The sequence below is a fragment of the Phaseolus vulgaris genome, chromosome 2, assembly GCF_000499845.2.
Source record: "Phaseolus vulgaris cultivar G19833 chromosome 2, P. vulgaris v2.0, whole genome shotgun sequence".
Lineage (NCBI taxonomy): Eukaryota > Viridiplantae > Streptophyta > Magnoliopsida > Fabales > Fabaceae > Phaseolus > Phaseolus vulgaris.
In genome coordinates, this window is record NC_023758.2 from 3716354 (window position 1) to 3733937 (window position 17584).

A 17584-nucleotide genomic window follows, 5' to 3' on the forward strand; every position below is an offset into this window, starting at 1 on the left:
TTTTTATTATGCTTTTCAATTTTGTTAAAAAACTACCACCATCATACTTGTTCATTCTAATTTGTATTATTTTAAAATATATTGAATCTTTTTCACATTATACTTGATATCAATTTTTTTTTATTCTTTTCAATTTTGCTAGAAAAATACACTATCAAGCATTTCCCCAATTTTACGTAATTTCCAAAATAAAAAAATTACAACAATTTATTGTAGTATTTATTTTATGTGATAATTTATTATTTCATATTAGACAGGTAAAGATTCATGCAAAAATAAAAAAAATGTCAAGTAATAAAAAGGCAAAGTATTTGGAACATGGTTTCTATTTTTTGCACAATTAATTTTGGAATCAATAAAATAAAAATTATACATTCTTAATTCTTATTATTATTATATATTATAAATAAAACTTAAAAAAAATACATAAAAAAATCAAAAATAAAATCTGAATGCGGAAACAACAGGGTAAGGCATGGTGTGAGTGTTATATTGCGACACTATGGAGAACGACTGTTTCGATGGTAAGTCCGGGTCCAAAACCAAACAAAACACCCCATTCAAGTCCTTCACCTGTTGTTTTAAGTCCCTTTTCAGCTGATTTCCTCCTCATCTCATCCAAGATGAATAGCACACATGCACTTGACATGTTCCCATAATCACTCAGCACATCTCTTGTGGCCTTCATCTTTTCAGGTTTCAGACCCAACTTTTGCTCAACTTGGTCCAAAATTGCAGGTCCACCAGGGTGTGCGATCCAGAAGATGGAGTTGTAATCAGAGATGTTCAATGGGTTGAAGGCCTCAAAAAGTGCCTTTCCAATGTTCTTTGAGACAATCCCAGGAACATCCTTAAGGAGGTGAAACGTGAGTCCAACTTCACGAAGGTGGCCATCAATAGCACCATCACTGTCTGGAGCAATGGTCTGTGCAGTCCAAACCAACTCAAACAAAGGCTTCTCAATCTGTGGAATTGGGTCAGAACCAACAATCACTGCAGCTGCTCCATCTCCAAACAATGCCTGTCCCACAAGACTGTCTAGGTGGGTGTCACTTGGCCCACGGAAGGTGACTGCAGTGATCTCAGAACACACCACAAGCACACGGGCACCCTTGTTGTTCTCAGCCAAATCCTTGGCCAATCGAAGAACCGTGCCTCCTGCAAAGCACCCTTGTTGGTACATCATGTACCTCTTCACATAGGGCCGAAGTCCCAAGAGTTTGGTGAGCTGGTAATCAGCACCAGGCATGTCCACGCCACTGGTGGTGCAAAATATCAAGTGTGTAATCTTTGACTTTGGCTGCCCCCACTCCTTTATGGCCTTGACTGCAGCCTCTTTCCCTAGCTTTGGTACCTCTACCACCACTATGTCTTGCCTCGCATCCAAAGAAGGTGCCATGTAAGCACACATGTTAGGATTCTCCTTCAGTATCTCCTCGTTCAGGTGCATATATCTCTTCTTTATCATCGACTTATCACCTGAAACATTGTAAACCAATATGAATGTTAATCACCTTCATTCAACATCATAAACTTGTTAGATTTCTGATTTTGGTAGATATGAGAAGATGAGAGGACTTACACATGCGCTGGAACTTCTCTTTGAGGTCGGTCATGTGCTCACTGTTTGTGATTCTGAAGTAGTAATCGGGATATGTGCTCTGATCAACACAGTTTGATGGGGTTGCAGTTCCAATGGCAAGGATGTTTGCTGGGCCTTCTGCCCTTTGAGCCTGGCGGATCTCGGATACACTCACCATCTTAATTTTCTTGAATAGAATCAATGAAGTGGTGATGTTGACGATGGTTTAGAACACGGAATGAAGCACTGCGATTTGGTTGACAGATGAAAGAAGTGACCAAGTTCACAGCACTTGAGAGATAGAGAGGGTTATTGGTTTGGTTGCTGAAGTTGTGTGTTTGAAGATGTTGGAGGAGGCAGCGTTTTATATGCATGGAAGAGTGGATAGGAAGTAGGGTGGGTGAGTATCACGTGGAAAAAGGAAAGCCATCTTACGTTGAAAACATATTTATCAGTTTGGTGGCATGTTTTAGAAGACCATCTCAGCCACCATATAGCTCATTGGTTCTTTTATTTTTATATTTATCAACCAATAATTGGTAATATTTTATGCATCTCTACCCTATTAAATTAGGTCCTGACACAGTAAAATCCATGCACTTCATATACCAATAAACTAATATTTTAATCATATTTTATTTATTTTTTAATTTAAAATATTATTATTTCTTTTTTGTGTGTTTGTGATATTTGAGTCAACCTTGGTACGCAGCAAGAAAAGTCAAACACTTGTGCTGGTAGATAACATCTTAAATTACATCAACGGCCACAAACAAATGAAACTAAAATCTGTATGTTTTCTACTTGGTTACACTGGAGGTCATGATCAAGCATCAATAACTTTATAAACCCATAAAAAAGTGTGGCCACTGAATATTGTAACTTATATTTCAAATAAAGAAGTTGTTTCTTTAACAGTCAAGGTTGAGGAGCTACCTACCCATTTTCTACCATTAAAGCATTTGTAGTTTGCTTGATGATATTCTCTTTATAATATAAGTTTTAGATAACATTCTTGTATATTTGTTGCTCTTATTGGATAATAAGAGTATCACCTAAACATCTCAAGTGCAGCAATATGCTTTTCAAAAGTAACTAGAGAGTAAAAAGAAATCATATACCTATAATATATACAGGTTAATAATATATGTACAATTATTTTAATTATGTCCTTACTAATTCAAAGCAATAGCTTTTACTTATTATCTATTATTTATTTATAATTTTTATTTGTATATACACTTTTAAATAAAGTAATAAAATTAAAATTATTACTACAAAAAAAAGGAGTTTTAAGGGAGGATATTTAGCAAACCTTAATATAACCTTAGGAATTGATTTAGGTAACGAATGTTTTTTTTAACCATAACTAAGTTTCAAAGGTTATTATAAAACCTCAGCAAAGTAACTAAGGTTTTTTTAATCTTATTTAAGTTTCAAAGATTATTCTAAAACCTCAGCAAAGTAATTGAGATTTTTTTAATTTTCGTTACATTTTAAAGGTTTATTTTAAAACCTCATCAAAATAAATGAGGTTTCTTAACATTCGTTAAATTTCAAAGGTTTATTTTAAAATCTCAACAAAATAACGGAGTTTTTTTTTAACTTTCGGTAAATTTCAAAGGTTTATTCTAAAACCTCAGCAAAATAACGAACATTTTTTTAAACTTCGTTAAATTTCAAAGGTTTATTCTTAAACTTCAACAAAATAACAGAAGTTTTTTTAACCTTTGTTAAATTTCAAAAATTTATTGTAGAACCTCAATAAAACACTCTAGATTTTTCGAACTTTAATAAATAAATATAATTAAATCTATTTATAAATAAATAATTAAAAATTATATAGTTTTAATATATTTTATAACTAAATTCTCTAAAATTTTGAAAGTGTAACTTTACATTACAAATAAGTTTTATAAAGTTTCAAAAATTTATTTTAAAAACTCAGCAAAATAACCTTGGATAATAAGTATTTCAACAACTAATCTTGGATAATAAGTATTTCAATGGTATTTGCATATTTCTTATGGTTGATAGTAGTTGGTTTATATAATTCCTAGTTTTTTTTGTCAGAAGCTCATACTTCAAAAAAATCTGATTTATTTTGTTTTAGCTTTTGATGTATGTATATTTTATGTGCAATTTTAGTTGTAGTTATAATTGTTAATATTTAATTTTCATAATTTTGAAATATTTTAAATTAAGGTCTTTATTTTGAAATGCATCTAATAATTAATTCATTGTGAAAGTGAGAAGTAATAAAGTTAATTTCTCCTTGCAACATGTTCTAGCAATCTTTAGCCAAGAACACACATGGCTATGAAGCCCACATCTGACAGATAATGCAATTATTTAGGATATATAAAGCAGTGATAAACAATACTTGTTGTCGAGTTAGGTAACAATGGCTTGTGACCCAAGTTGGGGCAGTAAGTGTAAGGTGATTGAAGAATCAATATTGGATTAAGAAGAAGATAGTGCCTTATCTAGTGTTTCTTCTACTTAGATATAATAAACATAAGTGTGGCTGAATTATAATTCCTTGTTAGGACTGTTGTTGGCAGCCATTGAGTTTGACAGATAATGCAATTATTTAGGATATATAAAGCAGTGATAAACACTACTTGTTGTCGAGTTAGGTAACAATAGCTTGTGACCCAAGTTGGGGCAGTAAGTGTAAGGTGATTGAAGAATCAATATTGGATTAAGAAGAAGATAGTGCCTTATCTAGTGTTTCTCTCCTTAGATATAATAAACATAAGTGTGGCTGAATTATAATTCCTTGTTAGGACTTTTGTTGGCAGCCATTGAGTCTGTGCCAGAGATCAGAAGGATCGTTAGAGATGGTGGAAAATGTGGTTGAAGGTTATTTCAAAATGACAAGTCAATTTACAAAATTTTTGAAACTCATGGTATTTTACGGAGGTTTTGAAACTCATGGTATTTAACGGAGGTTTCTTAAACCCATTGCTATATAATAGGGTTCTGAATGACTTTTCTTGAGGTTTAAAAAAACTCCAGGTAACACGTTCTCCAGGGATGGTTTAGCGGGAAACTACAACCCTGGGTAATGGCTTTATAGAGGTTTTAACCCTGGATAATGTAAAAATAACCTCTGTTAAAACCAATTTTTCTTGTAGTATATTGATGAAAAAAAATCATTAACAATTAAAAAATTATTTAGAAATTAAACTTATTTTGAAAGAAATTATTTTTTCAAAATTATATTGGGGTGTAATTTATTTAATCTTTTTTAAAAGATTAAATTTATTTGTATTAATATTTATTATGTAATTTTATTTGTATTTTTGTAACAGTAATGAATAAATAAATATATTTGATTGACAACATCATTTTTTCTTTGTTAGTATATCTTTAAACTATATTGAATCTTGTAGGTAATCTAGGATCATATGTGTGGCACATAAAACCAGTTTCATAGTTTGACCATATTTCTTTTTGTCCTGTATTCTTTGACTCTGTCATGGTTTAAGGCAAAATTATGTAATTCTGTTGGGTTTACTTTGTTGTTGCTTTCCAGAGTCTAGTGTTGGTTTATGCAGCTTTTGTATTATGAGTCCTTGTATTTTTTGGTATGCAATGACATTTATGCAGTGTTTGGTATGTTTTGTAGTTGGAAAAGATGTTTTATGCTTTTATGCATGTAATAGTAACAAGGTAGTTTGACAACCTTTAGAGTTGTATACAACTCTTCTTGATATAATGAATATTAGGAGTTGTAATGTAATTGTATAAAAATTGTGCATTGTCAATGACTGAATGACATATGCAAAGGGAAAATGATAGGTTGACAACTCCAAGAATTGTATACAACCTTGATGTGATGGATTTAGAAATAAATATATATAATAAAAGGTAAATTTATAATTAAATGATATAAAAAACATTAAAATAGTAGTATTGAGAGTTGTAATGTGGTTGTATAAAATTTTGTTGTTTTCAATGTATCATTACCATATGCAAAATGCCAAACTCTTGTATCTGGGAAGGGTTCTTATAACATCTGTGGTGGTTACTATCTCTCTCCAGATGGTGTTTTGGGATGAGCTATGATATTTTGATAACTCATTTTTTTACACCTATCCTACAACTCTTAATACTATATTATAATCTTTTTTCCTGGGTGAACACTCATCCGTTTGACCTGAAATCTGTCGTGTTTTATCCCAAACTCAGTGAAGATTCTTACGCGGAATTTCAGGAAAAAACCATTTCGGGAGAATTTTTCAGAAGTTTTGTGCAAACCAAGGCGATCTAGCAAAACTTGTGAAATTTCGCCCTACTTTCTGCAATTTTTTTCCGCGTCCGTATTGCGCTGAAAAAATTCACACAAGTACTTTCATATGTTGTTTACATCCAGGTAAGGAGGCACATCCATAAACAAATCACAGAAAGAAGATACGGGGAAGAAAAGCCAGGACGTTTTGTTTTTGGAAAACCGATTTTGTTCACTCTCGGTCTGGGACTTACTGCGCCTTACTCCTTGGGTATTTTGGTATGAAATTTTTACCAGACATTCATCATTGTGTCTATTGAGTTTTGGCTGAGATTTGAGCCCCAGATTCGTCCCACAAGATTCGCAATAAATTTTTTATTCATCACTGCCCGGGCTGAAAGGAAGGTTTGTTTGTGTGAAACTGTTTGATTTTTTTCTTGGGTGAATACTCATCCGTTTGACCTGAAATCTATCGCGTTTTGTCCCAAACTCAGTGGAGATTCTTACGCGGAATTTGAGGAAAAAACCATTTCGGGAGAATTTTTCAGAAGTTTTGTGCAAACAAAGGCTATTCTCTAGCAAAACTTGTGAAATTTCGCCCTACTTTCTTCAATTTTTTTCTGGGTCCGTATTGCGCAGAAAAGATTCACACAAGTACTTTCGTATGTTGTTTGCACCCAGGTAAGGAGGCACGTCCATAAATAAAATCACAGAAAGAAGATACGGGGAAGAAAAGCCATGATGTTTTGTTTTCGGAAAACCGATTTTGTTCACTCTCGGTCTGGGACTTACTGCGCCTTACTCCTTGGGTATTTTGGTCTGAAATTTTTACCAAACATTCGTAATTGTGTCTATTGAGTTTTAGCTGATATTTGAGCCCCAGACTCGTCTCACAAGATTCGCAATAAATTTTTTATTCATCACTGCCCGGGCTGAGAGGATAGCCTTGGTTTGTGTGTAAAACTGTTTGATTTTTTTCCTGGTTGAATACTCATCCGTTTGACCTAAATTCTTGTCGCGTTTCGTCCCAAACTTAGTGGAGATTCTTACGCGGAATTTTAGGAAAAAACCATTTCGGGAGAATTTTTCAGAAGTGTTGTGCAAACCAAGACTATACTTTAGCAAAACTTGTGAAATTTCGCCCTACTTTCTGCAATTTTTTTTCCGGATCCGTATTGCATTGAAAAAATTCACACAACTACTTTCGTATGTTGTTTGCACCCAGGTAAGGAGGCACGTGCATAAACAAATCACAGAAAGAAGATACGGGGAAGAAAAACCAGGACGTTTTGTTTTCGGAAAACCGGTGTTGTTCACTCTCGGTATGGGACTTACTTCGCCTTACTCCTTGGGTATTTCGGTATGAAATTTTTACCAGTCATTCGTCATTGTGTCTATTGAGTGTTGGCTGAGATTTGAGGGCCAGACTCGTCCCACAAGTTTCGCAATAAATTTTTTATTCATCACTGTCCGGGCTGAAATGAAGGTTTGTTTGTGTGTGAACTGTTTCATTTTTTTCCTTGGTGAATACTCATATGTTTGACCTGATATCTGCCGTGTTTTGTCCCAAACTCAATGGAGATTCTTACGCGGAATTTCAGGAGAAAACCATTTCGAGAGAATTTTTTAAAAGTTTTGTGCAAACCAAGGCTATCCTCTAGCAAAACTTGTGAGATTTCGCCCTAGTTTCTGCAATTTTCTTCCGGGTCCGTATTGCGTTGAAAAAATTCACACAAGTACTTTCGTATGTTGTTTGCACCCAGGTAAAGAGGCACTTCCATAAACAAATCACAGAAAGAAGATACGGGGAAGAAAAGCCAGGACGTTTTGTTTTCGGAAAACCGATTTTGTTCACTCTCTGTCTGGGACTTACTGCGCCTTACTCCTTGGGTATTTGGGCCTGAAATTTTTACCAGACATTCGTCATTGTGTTTATTGAGTTTTGGCTGTGATTTGAGCCCAGACTCGTCCCACAAGATTTGCAATAAATTTTTTATTCATTACTGCCTGGGCTGAGAGGAAGGTTTGTTTGTGAGTGAAACTGTTTGATTTTTTTCCTGTGTGAATACTCATCCGTTTGACCTAAAATCTGTCGCCTTTTGTCCCAAACTCAGTGGAGATTCTTACGCGGAATTTCAGGAAAAAACCATTTTGGAAGAATTTTTCATAAGTTTTGTGCAAACCAAGGCTATCATCTACAAAACTTGTGAAATTTCGCCCTACTTTCTACAATTTATTTCTGGGTCCGTATTGCGCTGAAAAAATTCACAGAAGTATTTTCGTATGTTGTTTGCACCCAGGTAAGGAGACACATCCATAATCAAATATCAGAAAGAAGATACGGAGAAGAAAAGCCATGACGTTTTGTTTTCGGAGAACCGGTTTTGTTCACTCTTGGTCTGGGAATTACTGCACCTTACTCCTTGGATATTATGGTCTGAAATTTTTACCAGACATTCGTCATTATGTCTATTGAGTTTGGGCTGAGATTTGAGCCCCAGACTCCTCCCACAAGATTCGCAATAAATTTTTTATTCATCACTGCCCGGGCTGAAAGGAAGGTGCGTTTGTGTGTGAAACTGTTTGATTTTTTTCCTGGGTGAATACTCATCCGTTTGACCTGAAATCTGTCGCGTTTTGTCCCAAACTCAGTGGAGATTCTTACGCAGAATTTGAGGAAAAAACTATTTCGGGAGAATTTTTCAGAAGTTTTGTGCAAACCAAGGCTTACAAAACTTGTGAAATTTTGCCCTACTTTCTGCAATTTTTTTCCGGGTCCGTATTGCGCTTAAAAACTTCACACAAGTACTTTCGTATGTTGTTTGCACCCAGGTAAGGAGGCACGTCCATAAATAAATCACAGAAAGAAGATACGGGGAAGAAAAGCCAGGAAGTTTTGTTTTCGGAAAACCGGTTTTGTTCACTCTCGGTCTGGGACTTACTGCACCTTACTCCTTGGGAATTTTGGTCTAAAATTTTTACCAGACATTCATCATTGTGTCTATTGAGTTTTGGCTGAGATTTGAGCCCCAGACTCGTCTCACAAGATTCGCAATAAATTTTTTATTCATCACTACCCGGACTGAAAGGAAAGTTCGTTTGTGTGTGAAACTGTTTGATTTTTTTCCTGGGTGAATACTCATCCGTTTGACCTGAAATTTGTCACGTTTATTCCCAAAATCAGTGGAGATTCTTACGCGGATTTTTAGGAAAAAACCATTTCATGAATATTTTTCAGTTTTGTGCAAACCAAGGCTATCATAAACTTGTATAAGGGTGTGTTTTTGGGTGTGTTTTTGTTATAGGTGTTTGGTAGGTCCATGTTCTTATGGATTTTGTCTTTTTGGGTTTTCATGACAATTCTTTATTCGATTGTGTTTTGGGGAGCTTTGTGAATGTTTTTATTTAAAATGTTAGAATATCTTTTAAATACTTTTTTTTAATAAAAAAAAGATTTGAAACATTTAAATAATGATTCAAGCTCTATACAAAAGAGTTAACTAAGGTAGTATATTCTAAAAAAATAAACTTAAAGATCATGTTGCCACCGAAAAAGATATAGGACTCACAACTAGTTACAACCAAGGTCTCTTAGAAAAACACAAAAATTATCCCAAATTTAATTACTATAAAAGATGAATAAAATTAAAATAATATAAAGAAATAATAAAATAATTAACACCATCTAATAAACCAAATAAGTGCAAGGTTTGAAATAAAAACTGAATTTAGTTAATAAAATTCAATAAATACAAGATGTGAAATAAAAACTGAATTAAGTTAATAAAACTCAATAATGATTATTATAAATAAGTGATTTGTTTAATATGATAAAAGTAAAAGTCCGTTAGTTAATAAAATCAAATAATGAACATTATAAATCATAAATAGGTGATGTGTTTTTGTATTTTTTAACATTAATTAAATAAACTTTTATTATCAGAACACTTTGCACGTATATCTCACGTATATCTCCCCAATCCAAAGAAATCCAACAGTCAAGAGTAAACCCAAAACCTACTTACTTAGGTACAGTAAGAACACAAGTAATTTCTGAATCAATAAAATTGCAATTTTTTTATTATATTATAACTATTCTTTTCTGTATTATAAATACAATTATTAATTTAATAAAAAAGTTAAAAATAAAATCTGAATGCGGAAACAATAGGGTAGGCCATGGTGACTTTTATATTGAGACACTGTGGAGAACAACAGTCTCAATGGTAAGTCCAGGTCCAAAACCAAACAAGACACCCCATTCAAGTCCTTCACCTGTCGTTTTAAGTCCATTTTCAGCTGATTTCCTCCTCATTTCATCCAAGATGAATAGCACACATGCACTTGACATGTTCCCATAATCACTCAGCACATCTCTAGTGGCCTTCATCTTTTCAGGTTTCAGATCCAACTTTTGCTCAACTTGGTCCAGAATTGCAGGTCCACCAGGGTGTGCAATCCAGAAGATGGAGTTGTAATCAGAGATGTTCAATGGGTTGAAGGCCTCAAAAAGTGCCTTTCCAATGTTCTTTGAGACAATCCCAGGAACATCCTTAAGGAGGTGAAACGTGAGTCCAACTTCACGAAGGTGGCCATCAATAGCACCATCACTGTCTGGAGCAATGGTCTGTGCAGTCCAAACCAACTCAAACAAAGGCTTCTCAATCTGTGGAACAGGATCAGAACCAACAATCACTGCAGCTGCTCCATCTCCAAACAATGCCTGTCCCACAAGACTGTCTAGGTGGGTGTCACTTGGCCCACGGAAGGTGACTGCAGTGATCTCAGAACACACCACAAGCACACGGGCACCCTTGTTGTTCTCAGCCAAATCCTTGGCCAATCGAAGAACCGTGCCTCCTGCAAAGCATCCTTGTTGGTACATCATGTACCTCTTCACATAAGGCCGAAGTCCCAAGAGTTTGGTGAGCTGGTAATCAGCACCAGGCATGTCCACGCCACTGGTGGTGCAAAATATCAAGTGTGTAATCTTTGACTTTGGCTGCCCCCACTCCTTTATGGCCTTCACTGCAGCCTCTTTCCCTAGCTTTGGTACTTCTACCACCACTATGTCTTGCCTCGCATCCAAAGAAGGTGCCATGTAAGCACACATGTTAGGATTCTCCTTCAGTATCTCCTCGTTCAGGTGCATATATCTCTTCTTTATCATCGACTTATCACCTGAAACATTGTAAACCAATATGAATGTTAATCATCTTCATTCAACATCGTAAACTTGTTAAATTTAGGATTTTGGTAGATATGAGAAGATGAGAGGACTTACACATGCGCTGGAACTTCTCTTTGAGGTCGGTCATGTGCTCACTGTTTGTGATTCTGAAGTAGTAATCGGGATACGTGCTCTGATCAACACAGTTAGATGGGGTTGCAGTTCCAATGGCAAGGATGGTTGCTGGGCCTTCTGCCCTTTGAGCCTGGCGGATCTCGGATACACTCACCATCTTAGTTTTCTTGAATAGAACCAATGAAGTGGTGATGTTGACGATGGTTTAGAACACTGCGACTTGGTTTACAGATGAAAGAAGTGGCCAAGTTCACAGGACCTGAGAGGGTTGTTGGTTTGGTTGCTGAAGTTGTGTGTTTGAAGATGTTGGAGGAGTTAGCGTTTTATATGCATGGAAGAGTGGATAGGAAGGTGGATGGGTGAGTATCACGTGCAAAATGGAAAGCCATCTCAAGTTGAAAACAATTTTTATCAACAAAAATAAAATTAAATTAAAGAGACACTTTAGTAATGTCCAAACCTTGTAGAAGCTACATAAAATTCTACACACGCTAAAATTCTACACACGCCAGTATTAAAGAGCTAAAACAGAAAACAGATTCAAGGTTCCTACATAAATTACAGCAGAGATGCCAAACAATATATTCCAACCTAACAACAGGGTGATTCTTCCTATGATTTCCATCCTTCAACTCATTACTCCACCTAAGAAGAAATCACCTTCACACTTGTGGGCCATAGTTGTAAATCCCTAACACAAGCCCATCCCATTCTCCTTTAGAAAATATGATGTTGTAAAACTCCACTAACACCTTCTTGAAGCGGTCCAGATAGACATTACCTCACTTCTTAAGTTTTTGCAGCTTTAGCATACTACTTTGGCTCATGCTAAGGTTTACACCTCAAAAGCTAAACACCAGAACTTAAAAGGCATGCATAGAGCACCGCTAATGCTTCTTTGTAACAAGAGAGGATGCCTACAAAACCTAACACTGCCTTCATATTGGAACCTGACACTGATATTTTATGCATCTCTACCCTATTAAATTAGTCTATCACAGCTATTTGCTTGGTTCTTTTTGTGTGTTTGTGATGTTTGAGTCAACCCTGGTAGCGCAGCAAGAAAAGTATATAGCTCTTGTGGTGGTAGGTAGCATCTTAAATTTCATCAACGGCCACAAACAAATGAAACTAAAATCTATGTGTAGAGTTGCGCCATGTCATGGGTATGACTTTCCAGTGTTTTGGATGGCACACCACTTCCTCTTCCTATATTTGACTCTATGTTTTCTACTTGGTTACATTGCAGGTCATGGTCAAGCATTAATGAGCTTTATAAACCCATAAAAAAGTGTGGCCACTGAATATTGTAACTTATATTTCAAATAAAGAAGTTGATTCTTTAACAGTCAAGGTTGAGGAGCTACCTACCCATTTTCTACCATTAAAGCATTTGTAGTTTGCTTGATGATCTTCTATTTATAATATAAGTTTTAGATAACATTCTTGTATATTTGTTGATCTTAAACATCTCAGGTGCATTTTATCTAAATGAATAAGAAATATGCTTTTCAAAAGTAACTAGAGTAAAAAGAAATCATATACCTATAATACATACACCTTAATAATATGTACAATTATTTTAATTATGTCCTTACTAACTCAAAGCAATAGCATTTACTTGTTATCTATTATTTATTTATAATTTTTATTTGGATATACAGTTTTAAATAAAGTAATAAAATTAAAATTATCACTAAAAAAAAAAGTTTTAAGAGAGAGGATATTTAACTAACCTTAATATAATCCTAGGAATTGATTGAATTAATGAAGGTTTTTTTAATCATGGTTAGTTTCAAAAATTATTCTAAATCCTCAGCAAAGTAATGAAAGTGTTTTTTAATCTTGGTTAAGTTTCAAAGATTATTCTAAAACTTCAGCAAAGTAACGAAAGTTTTTTTAACTTTCGTTACATTTCAAAGGTTTATTTTAAAACCTTAGCAAAATAAAGGAGGTTTCTTAACCTTCTTTAAATTTCAAAGGTTTATTCTAAAACCTCAATAAAATAACGAATGTTTTTTTAACCTTCGTTAAATTTCAAAAATTTATTGTAAAACCTCAATAAAACACTCTAGATTTTTCAAACTTTAATAAATAAATATAATTAAATCTATTTATAAATAAATAATTAAAAATGATATAGTTTTAATATATTTTATAACTAAATTCTCTAAATTTTCAAAAATTTATTTTAAAAACTTAGCAAAATAACCTTGGTTAATAAGTATTTCAACAACTAATCTTGGATAATAAGTATTTCAACGGTATTTGGATATTTCTTATGGTTGATAGTAGTTGGTTTATATAATTGCTAGTTTTTTTTTGTTATGAGCTCATACTTCAAAAAAATCTGACTTATTTTATTTTAGCTTTTGATGAATGTATATTTTATGTGCAATTTTAGTTGTAGTTATAATTGTTAATATTTAATTTTCATAATTTTGAAATATTTTAAATTAAGGTCTTTAATTTAAAATGCATCTAATAACTAATTCATTGTGAAAGTGAGAAGTAATAAAGTTAATTTCTCCTTGCAATATGCAATATGTTCTTGCAATATTTAAAGCCCACATCTGACATATAATGCAATTATTTAGGATATATAAAGCAGTGATAAACACTAATTGTTGTCGAGTTAGGTTATAATGACTTGTGACCCAAGTTGGGGCAGTAAGTGTAAGGTGATGGAAGAATCAATATTGGAATAAGAAGAAGATAGTGCCTTATCTAGTGTTTCTTGTCCTTAGATATAATAGACATAAGTGTGGCTGAATTATAATTCCTTGTTAGGACTGTTGTTGACAACCATTGAGTCTGTGCCAGATAGCAGTGTGTATACGGTAGAAGAGAGAAGTCAGAAGGATCGTTAAAAATGGTGGAAAATGGGGTTGAAGGTTATTTCAAAATCACAAGTCATTTTACAATTTTTTTGAAACTCATGGTATTTTACAGAGGTTTTCAAAACTTGTGGTATTTAATGGAGGTTTTGAAACTCATGGTATTTAACGGAGGTTTTTAAACCCATGGTATTTTATAGAGGTTCTTAAACCCATTGGTATTTAACAGGGTTCTGAATGACTTTTCCTGAGTTTTAAAAAAACCCTGGGTAATGGGTAACATGTTTTCCAGGGATGGTTTAGCGGAGGAACTACAACCCTAGATAATGGCTTAATAAAGGTTTTAACCCTGGATAATGTAAAAATAAACTCCTGGTAAAACCAATATATTGATGAAAAAAATCATTAACAATTAAAAAATTATTTAGAAATTAAACGTATTTTGAAAGAAATTAATTTTTCAAAATTATGTTGGGGTGTAATTTATTTAATATTTTTTAAAAGATTAAATTTATTTGTATTAATATTTATTATGTAATTGTATTTGTATTTTTGTAACAGTAATGAATAAATAAATAGATTTGATTGACAACGTCATTTTTTCTTTGTTAGTATATCTTTAAACTGTATTGAATCTTGTAGGTAATCTAGGATTATATGTGTGGGACATAAAACCAGTTTCATAGTTTGACCATATTTCTTTTTGTCCTGTATTTCTTTGACTCTGTCACGGTTTAAGGCAAGATTATGTAATTCTGTTGGGTTTACTTTTGTTGTTGCTTTCCAGAGTCTAGTGTTGGTTTATGTTGCCAGGCTTTTGTATTATGAGTCCTTGTATATTTTGGTATGCAACGACATTTATGCAGTGTTTGGTCTGTTTTTTAGTTGGAAAAGGTGTTCTATGCTTTTATGCAGGTAATAGGATTAAAGCGTGTTTGGAATCATCGTCAGTGTTTGGTATGTTTTTTAGTTGGAAAAGGTGTTCTATGCTTTTATGCAGGTAATAGGATTAAAGCGTGTTTGGAATCAGCGTCAGTATCAATTCTTGTAAATGGGAGTCCCACTAAGGAGTTTATTCCAAAGAAGGGGTTGAAACAAGGCGATCATTTAACTCCGTTCTTGTTTCTGATAGCGCCTGAAGGTCTAGCAGGAGTGTCTAGGACTACGGTTGAGAAAGATCTGGTGGAAGGCTTGGAGATTGGGAAAAAGATGGTAAAGATAAATATGCTCCAGTACGTTGATGACACCTTGGTTTTTTGTAAGGCAAATATCAAAAGTATTTTCAACATAAAGGTTATGCTGAACTGTTTTGAGTTGGCATCCGGCCTTAAGGTGAATTTTTTCAAGAGTAGACTTGGAGGAGTGGGGGTGGATCAGAAGGAGGTTCTACGTTTCGCTACAATCTTAAATTGCGAGGTGACGAAAACTCCTTTTAAATATTTGGGGATGCTAGTAGGGGGTGTCATAAGAGGGGTGTGTTTTGGGATGAAGTGGTCAATAGAATAAAAACCAGGTTATGAAGGTGGAAGGGCAGATACATTTCATTGGCATGGAGGATATGTTTGATTAAGTCGGTTCTTTCTTCAATACCTTTGTTCTATCTTTCGATTTTCAAGGTACCATCTACGGTGTTGAAGAAAATTGTGTGCATACAGAGAAATTTTTTGTGGGGTTGGGGGTCAGAAGGGCGGAAGATAGCTTGGGTTGCTTGGGACAAGGTCTGTAAATCCAGGGAAGCGGATGGACTCGGTATTTTAAATGTGAGGAGATTTAATTTGGCTTTGTTGGGAAAGTGGATTTGGCGTTTGAATTCGGACAAGGGGGATTGTGGAGGGAGGTCATCGATTCTAAATATGGAGGATGGAGAGGTCTAAAGGAGCAGCAAACAAATAATAGCAAGGTTTCCTTGTGGTGGAATGATTTGACAAAGGTCTGGAGGTCCGAAGAATGGGGAGGGAAGTTCGAAGACTGTTGGAAATGGGAGGTAGGAAACAGAAGAAATGTCTCGTTTTGGTCAGATAGTTGGGTGATCTCCGGAGATCTAAAAAGTAGATTTTCGAGGCTATTCTCTTTGTCTGAATCTAAGGAGGCAAATCTATGTGACTGCGGGATATGGGTCAACGGGGTCTGGGAGTGGAAATTAAGGTGGAGGAGAATTTTCTTTACTTGGGAGGAGGAACAAGCACGTCAGCTTCTAGAGAAGATTTCCAACAAGCGACTCAAGTTGGAAATAGGGGACAAATGGGTTTGGAAAGATAGTGAGACAGAAGGGTATTCAGTTAAGTCAGCTTACGAAATTTTAAGGGGTGAGAGAGGCGAGGAAGACTCAAGATTGTACAAGTTTTTCTGGAAGATTAAGGCGCTTCCTTCGGCTCACGTAACAACTTGGAGGGTGATTGAAAATAGAGTTGCTTCTAAGGTAAATTTGGAGAGACGAGGGATAGGGGTCAAGAGCAATCTTTGCATTTTTTGTAGAACGTCAGAGGAGTCAACGGAACATCTGTGTTTTGGATGTAGAGTCGTTTGGCTAGTTTGGAATCTTTGCTATGACTAGTTAGGAGTGAGCTCAGTCGACCTTATGGACCCGGGACAACATTTCAAACAGTTCAAAATTTTGGATGCGTCTTGTTCAGTCAATCTTATTATGGGTAATATCTGGATAGCATTGGTTAGCGAGATTTGGAGATACAGGAATAACTGCTTATTTAAAGGTGGAGTGGTTGATCACACAGAGGTTTTTTCATTGGCACAGGTTAAGGTCTGGTCTTGGATCTCATCGAAGATACGGTCAGTGAGTTTCTCGTTCTATGATTGGTGTCTAGAGCCCTTGGTATGTATGAATTTTATCTAAAGTCTCTAAGGGATGATCCTTGATTTTTCTATTTGTAGTGACAGGGTTGGTGTAATTGGGAAAGGTATGTTTTGAACTTTTTGTTTTCTGTATAAGGGTTGTACCACCCCTGAAGTGGTCCTTTAATTTTATTGCTTCTTGCCGATAAAAAAAAGAGTATAACAAGGTAGTTTGACAACCTTTAGAGTTGTATACAACTCTTGATATAATGGATATTAGGAGTTGTAATGTAATTGTATAAAAATTGTGGATTATCAATGACTGAATGACATATGCAAAGTGCCAAACACTTGTATCTGGGATGGGTTCTTCTTCTGCAACAGATGTATAACATGTGTGGTGGTTACTACCTCTCTCCAGAGGGTGTTTTGGGATGAGCTATGATATTTTGATAACTCATTTTTTTTACACATATCCTACAACTCATTTGTTTGGTGTTTTAAACATTTGATTGGTAGATTCAGTGTGCCATTTTCTGGAAGATACTTATAAGTTTGTATAAGGGTTCTTTTTTGTTATAGGTTGTGGGTAGGTCCATGTTCTTAAGGATTGTTTTTTTGGGTTTTCATGACAATTCTTTATTAGATTGTGCTTTGGGGAGCTTTTTGAATGATTTTTATGAAGGGTTAGGATGTCTCTTAAATACCTCTTTTTATTCATTTTATTCTTTGTTAATGAAAAAAGAATTGAAACATTTAAAGAATGTTTCAACCTCTATAAGAGTTAGCTAAGGTAGTAATTTCTAAAAGAATAAGCTTAAAGATCATCTCGC

The 17584-nt window shown here is 34.7% G+C and overlaps 2 protein-coding genes across 2 annotated transcripts; both read right to left on the reverse strand.

The window, feature by feature from the left end:
• Positions 1-310: 310 nt before the first annotated feature.
• LOC137810311 (chalcone synthase 17-like) lies at positions 311-2026 on the reverse strand. Its single transcript, XM_068611505.1, has 2 exons — positions 1583-2026; positions 311-1479 (listed from the first exon to the last, which is right to left on the reverse strand). The coding sequence occupies exons 1-2, from the start codon at positions 1758-1760 to the stop codon at positions 488-490; spliced, it is 1170 nt and encodes a 389-aa protein (XP_068467606.1). The 5' UTR covers positions 1761-2026; the 3' UTR covers positions 311-487.
• A 7843-nt stretch (positions 2027-9869) lies between these two features.
• On the reverse strand, positions 9870-12167 carry LOC137810312 (chalcone synthase 17-like). The gene is made up of 2 exons (XM_068611507.1): positions 11104-12167; positions 9870-11000 (listed from the first exon to the last, which is right to left on the reverse strand). The coding sequence occupies exons 1-2, from the start codon at positions 11279-11281 to the stop codon at positions 10009-10011; spliced, it is 1170 nt and encodes a 389-aa protein (XP_068467608.1). The 5' UTR covers positions 11282-12167; the 3' UTR covers positions 9870-10008.
• Positions 12168-17584: the final 5417 nt, after the last annotated feature.

What these genes read in the sequence shown, in the direction of transcription:
- LOC137810311 (XM_068611505.1), bottom strand. Translation starts at nt 1,760, where the DNA reads ATGGTGAGTGTATCCGAGATCCGCCAGGCTCAAAGGGCAGAAGGCCCA. An exon ending in AGAGAAGTTCCAGCGCATGT is followed by an intron (nt 1,480 to 1,582) that starts GTAAGTCCTCTC and finishes ACAATGTTTCAG; the next exon opens with GTGATAAGTCGATGATAAAG.
- LOC137810312 (XM_068611507.1), bottom strand. Translation starts at nt 11,281, where the DNA reads ATGGTGAGTGTATCCGAGATCCGCCAGGCTCAAAGGGCAGAAGGCCCA. An exon ending in AGAGAAGTTCCAGCGCATGT is followed by an intron (nt 11,001 to 11,103) that starts GTAAGTCCTCTC and finishes ACAATGTTTCAG; the next exon opens with GTGATAAGTCGATGATAAAG.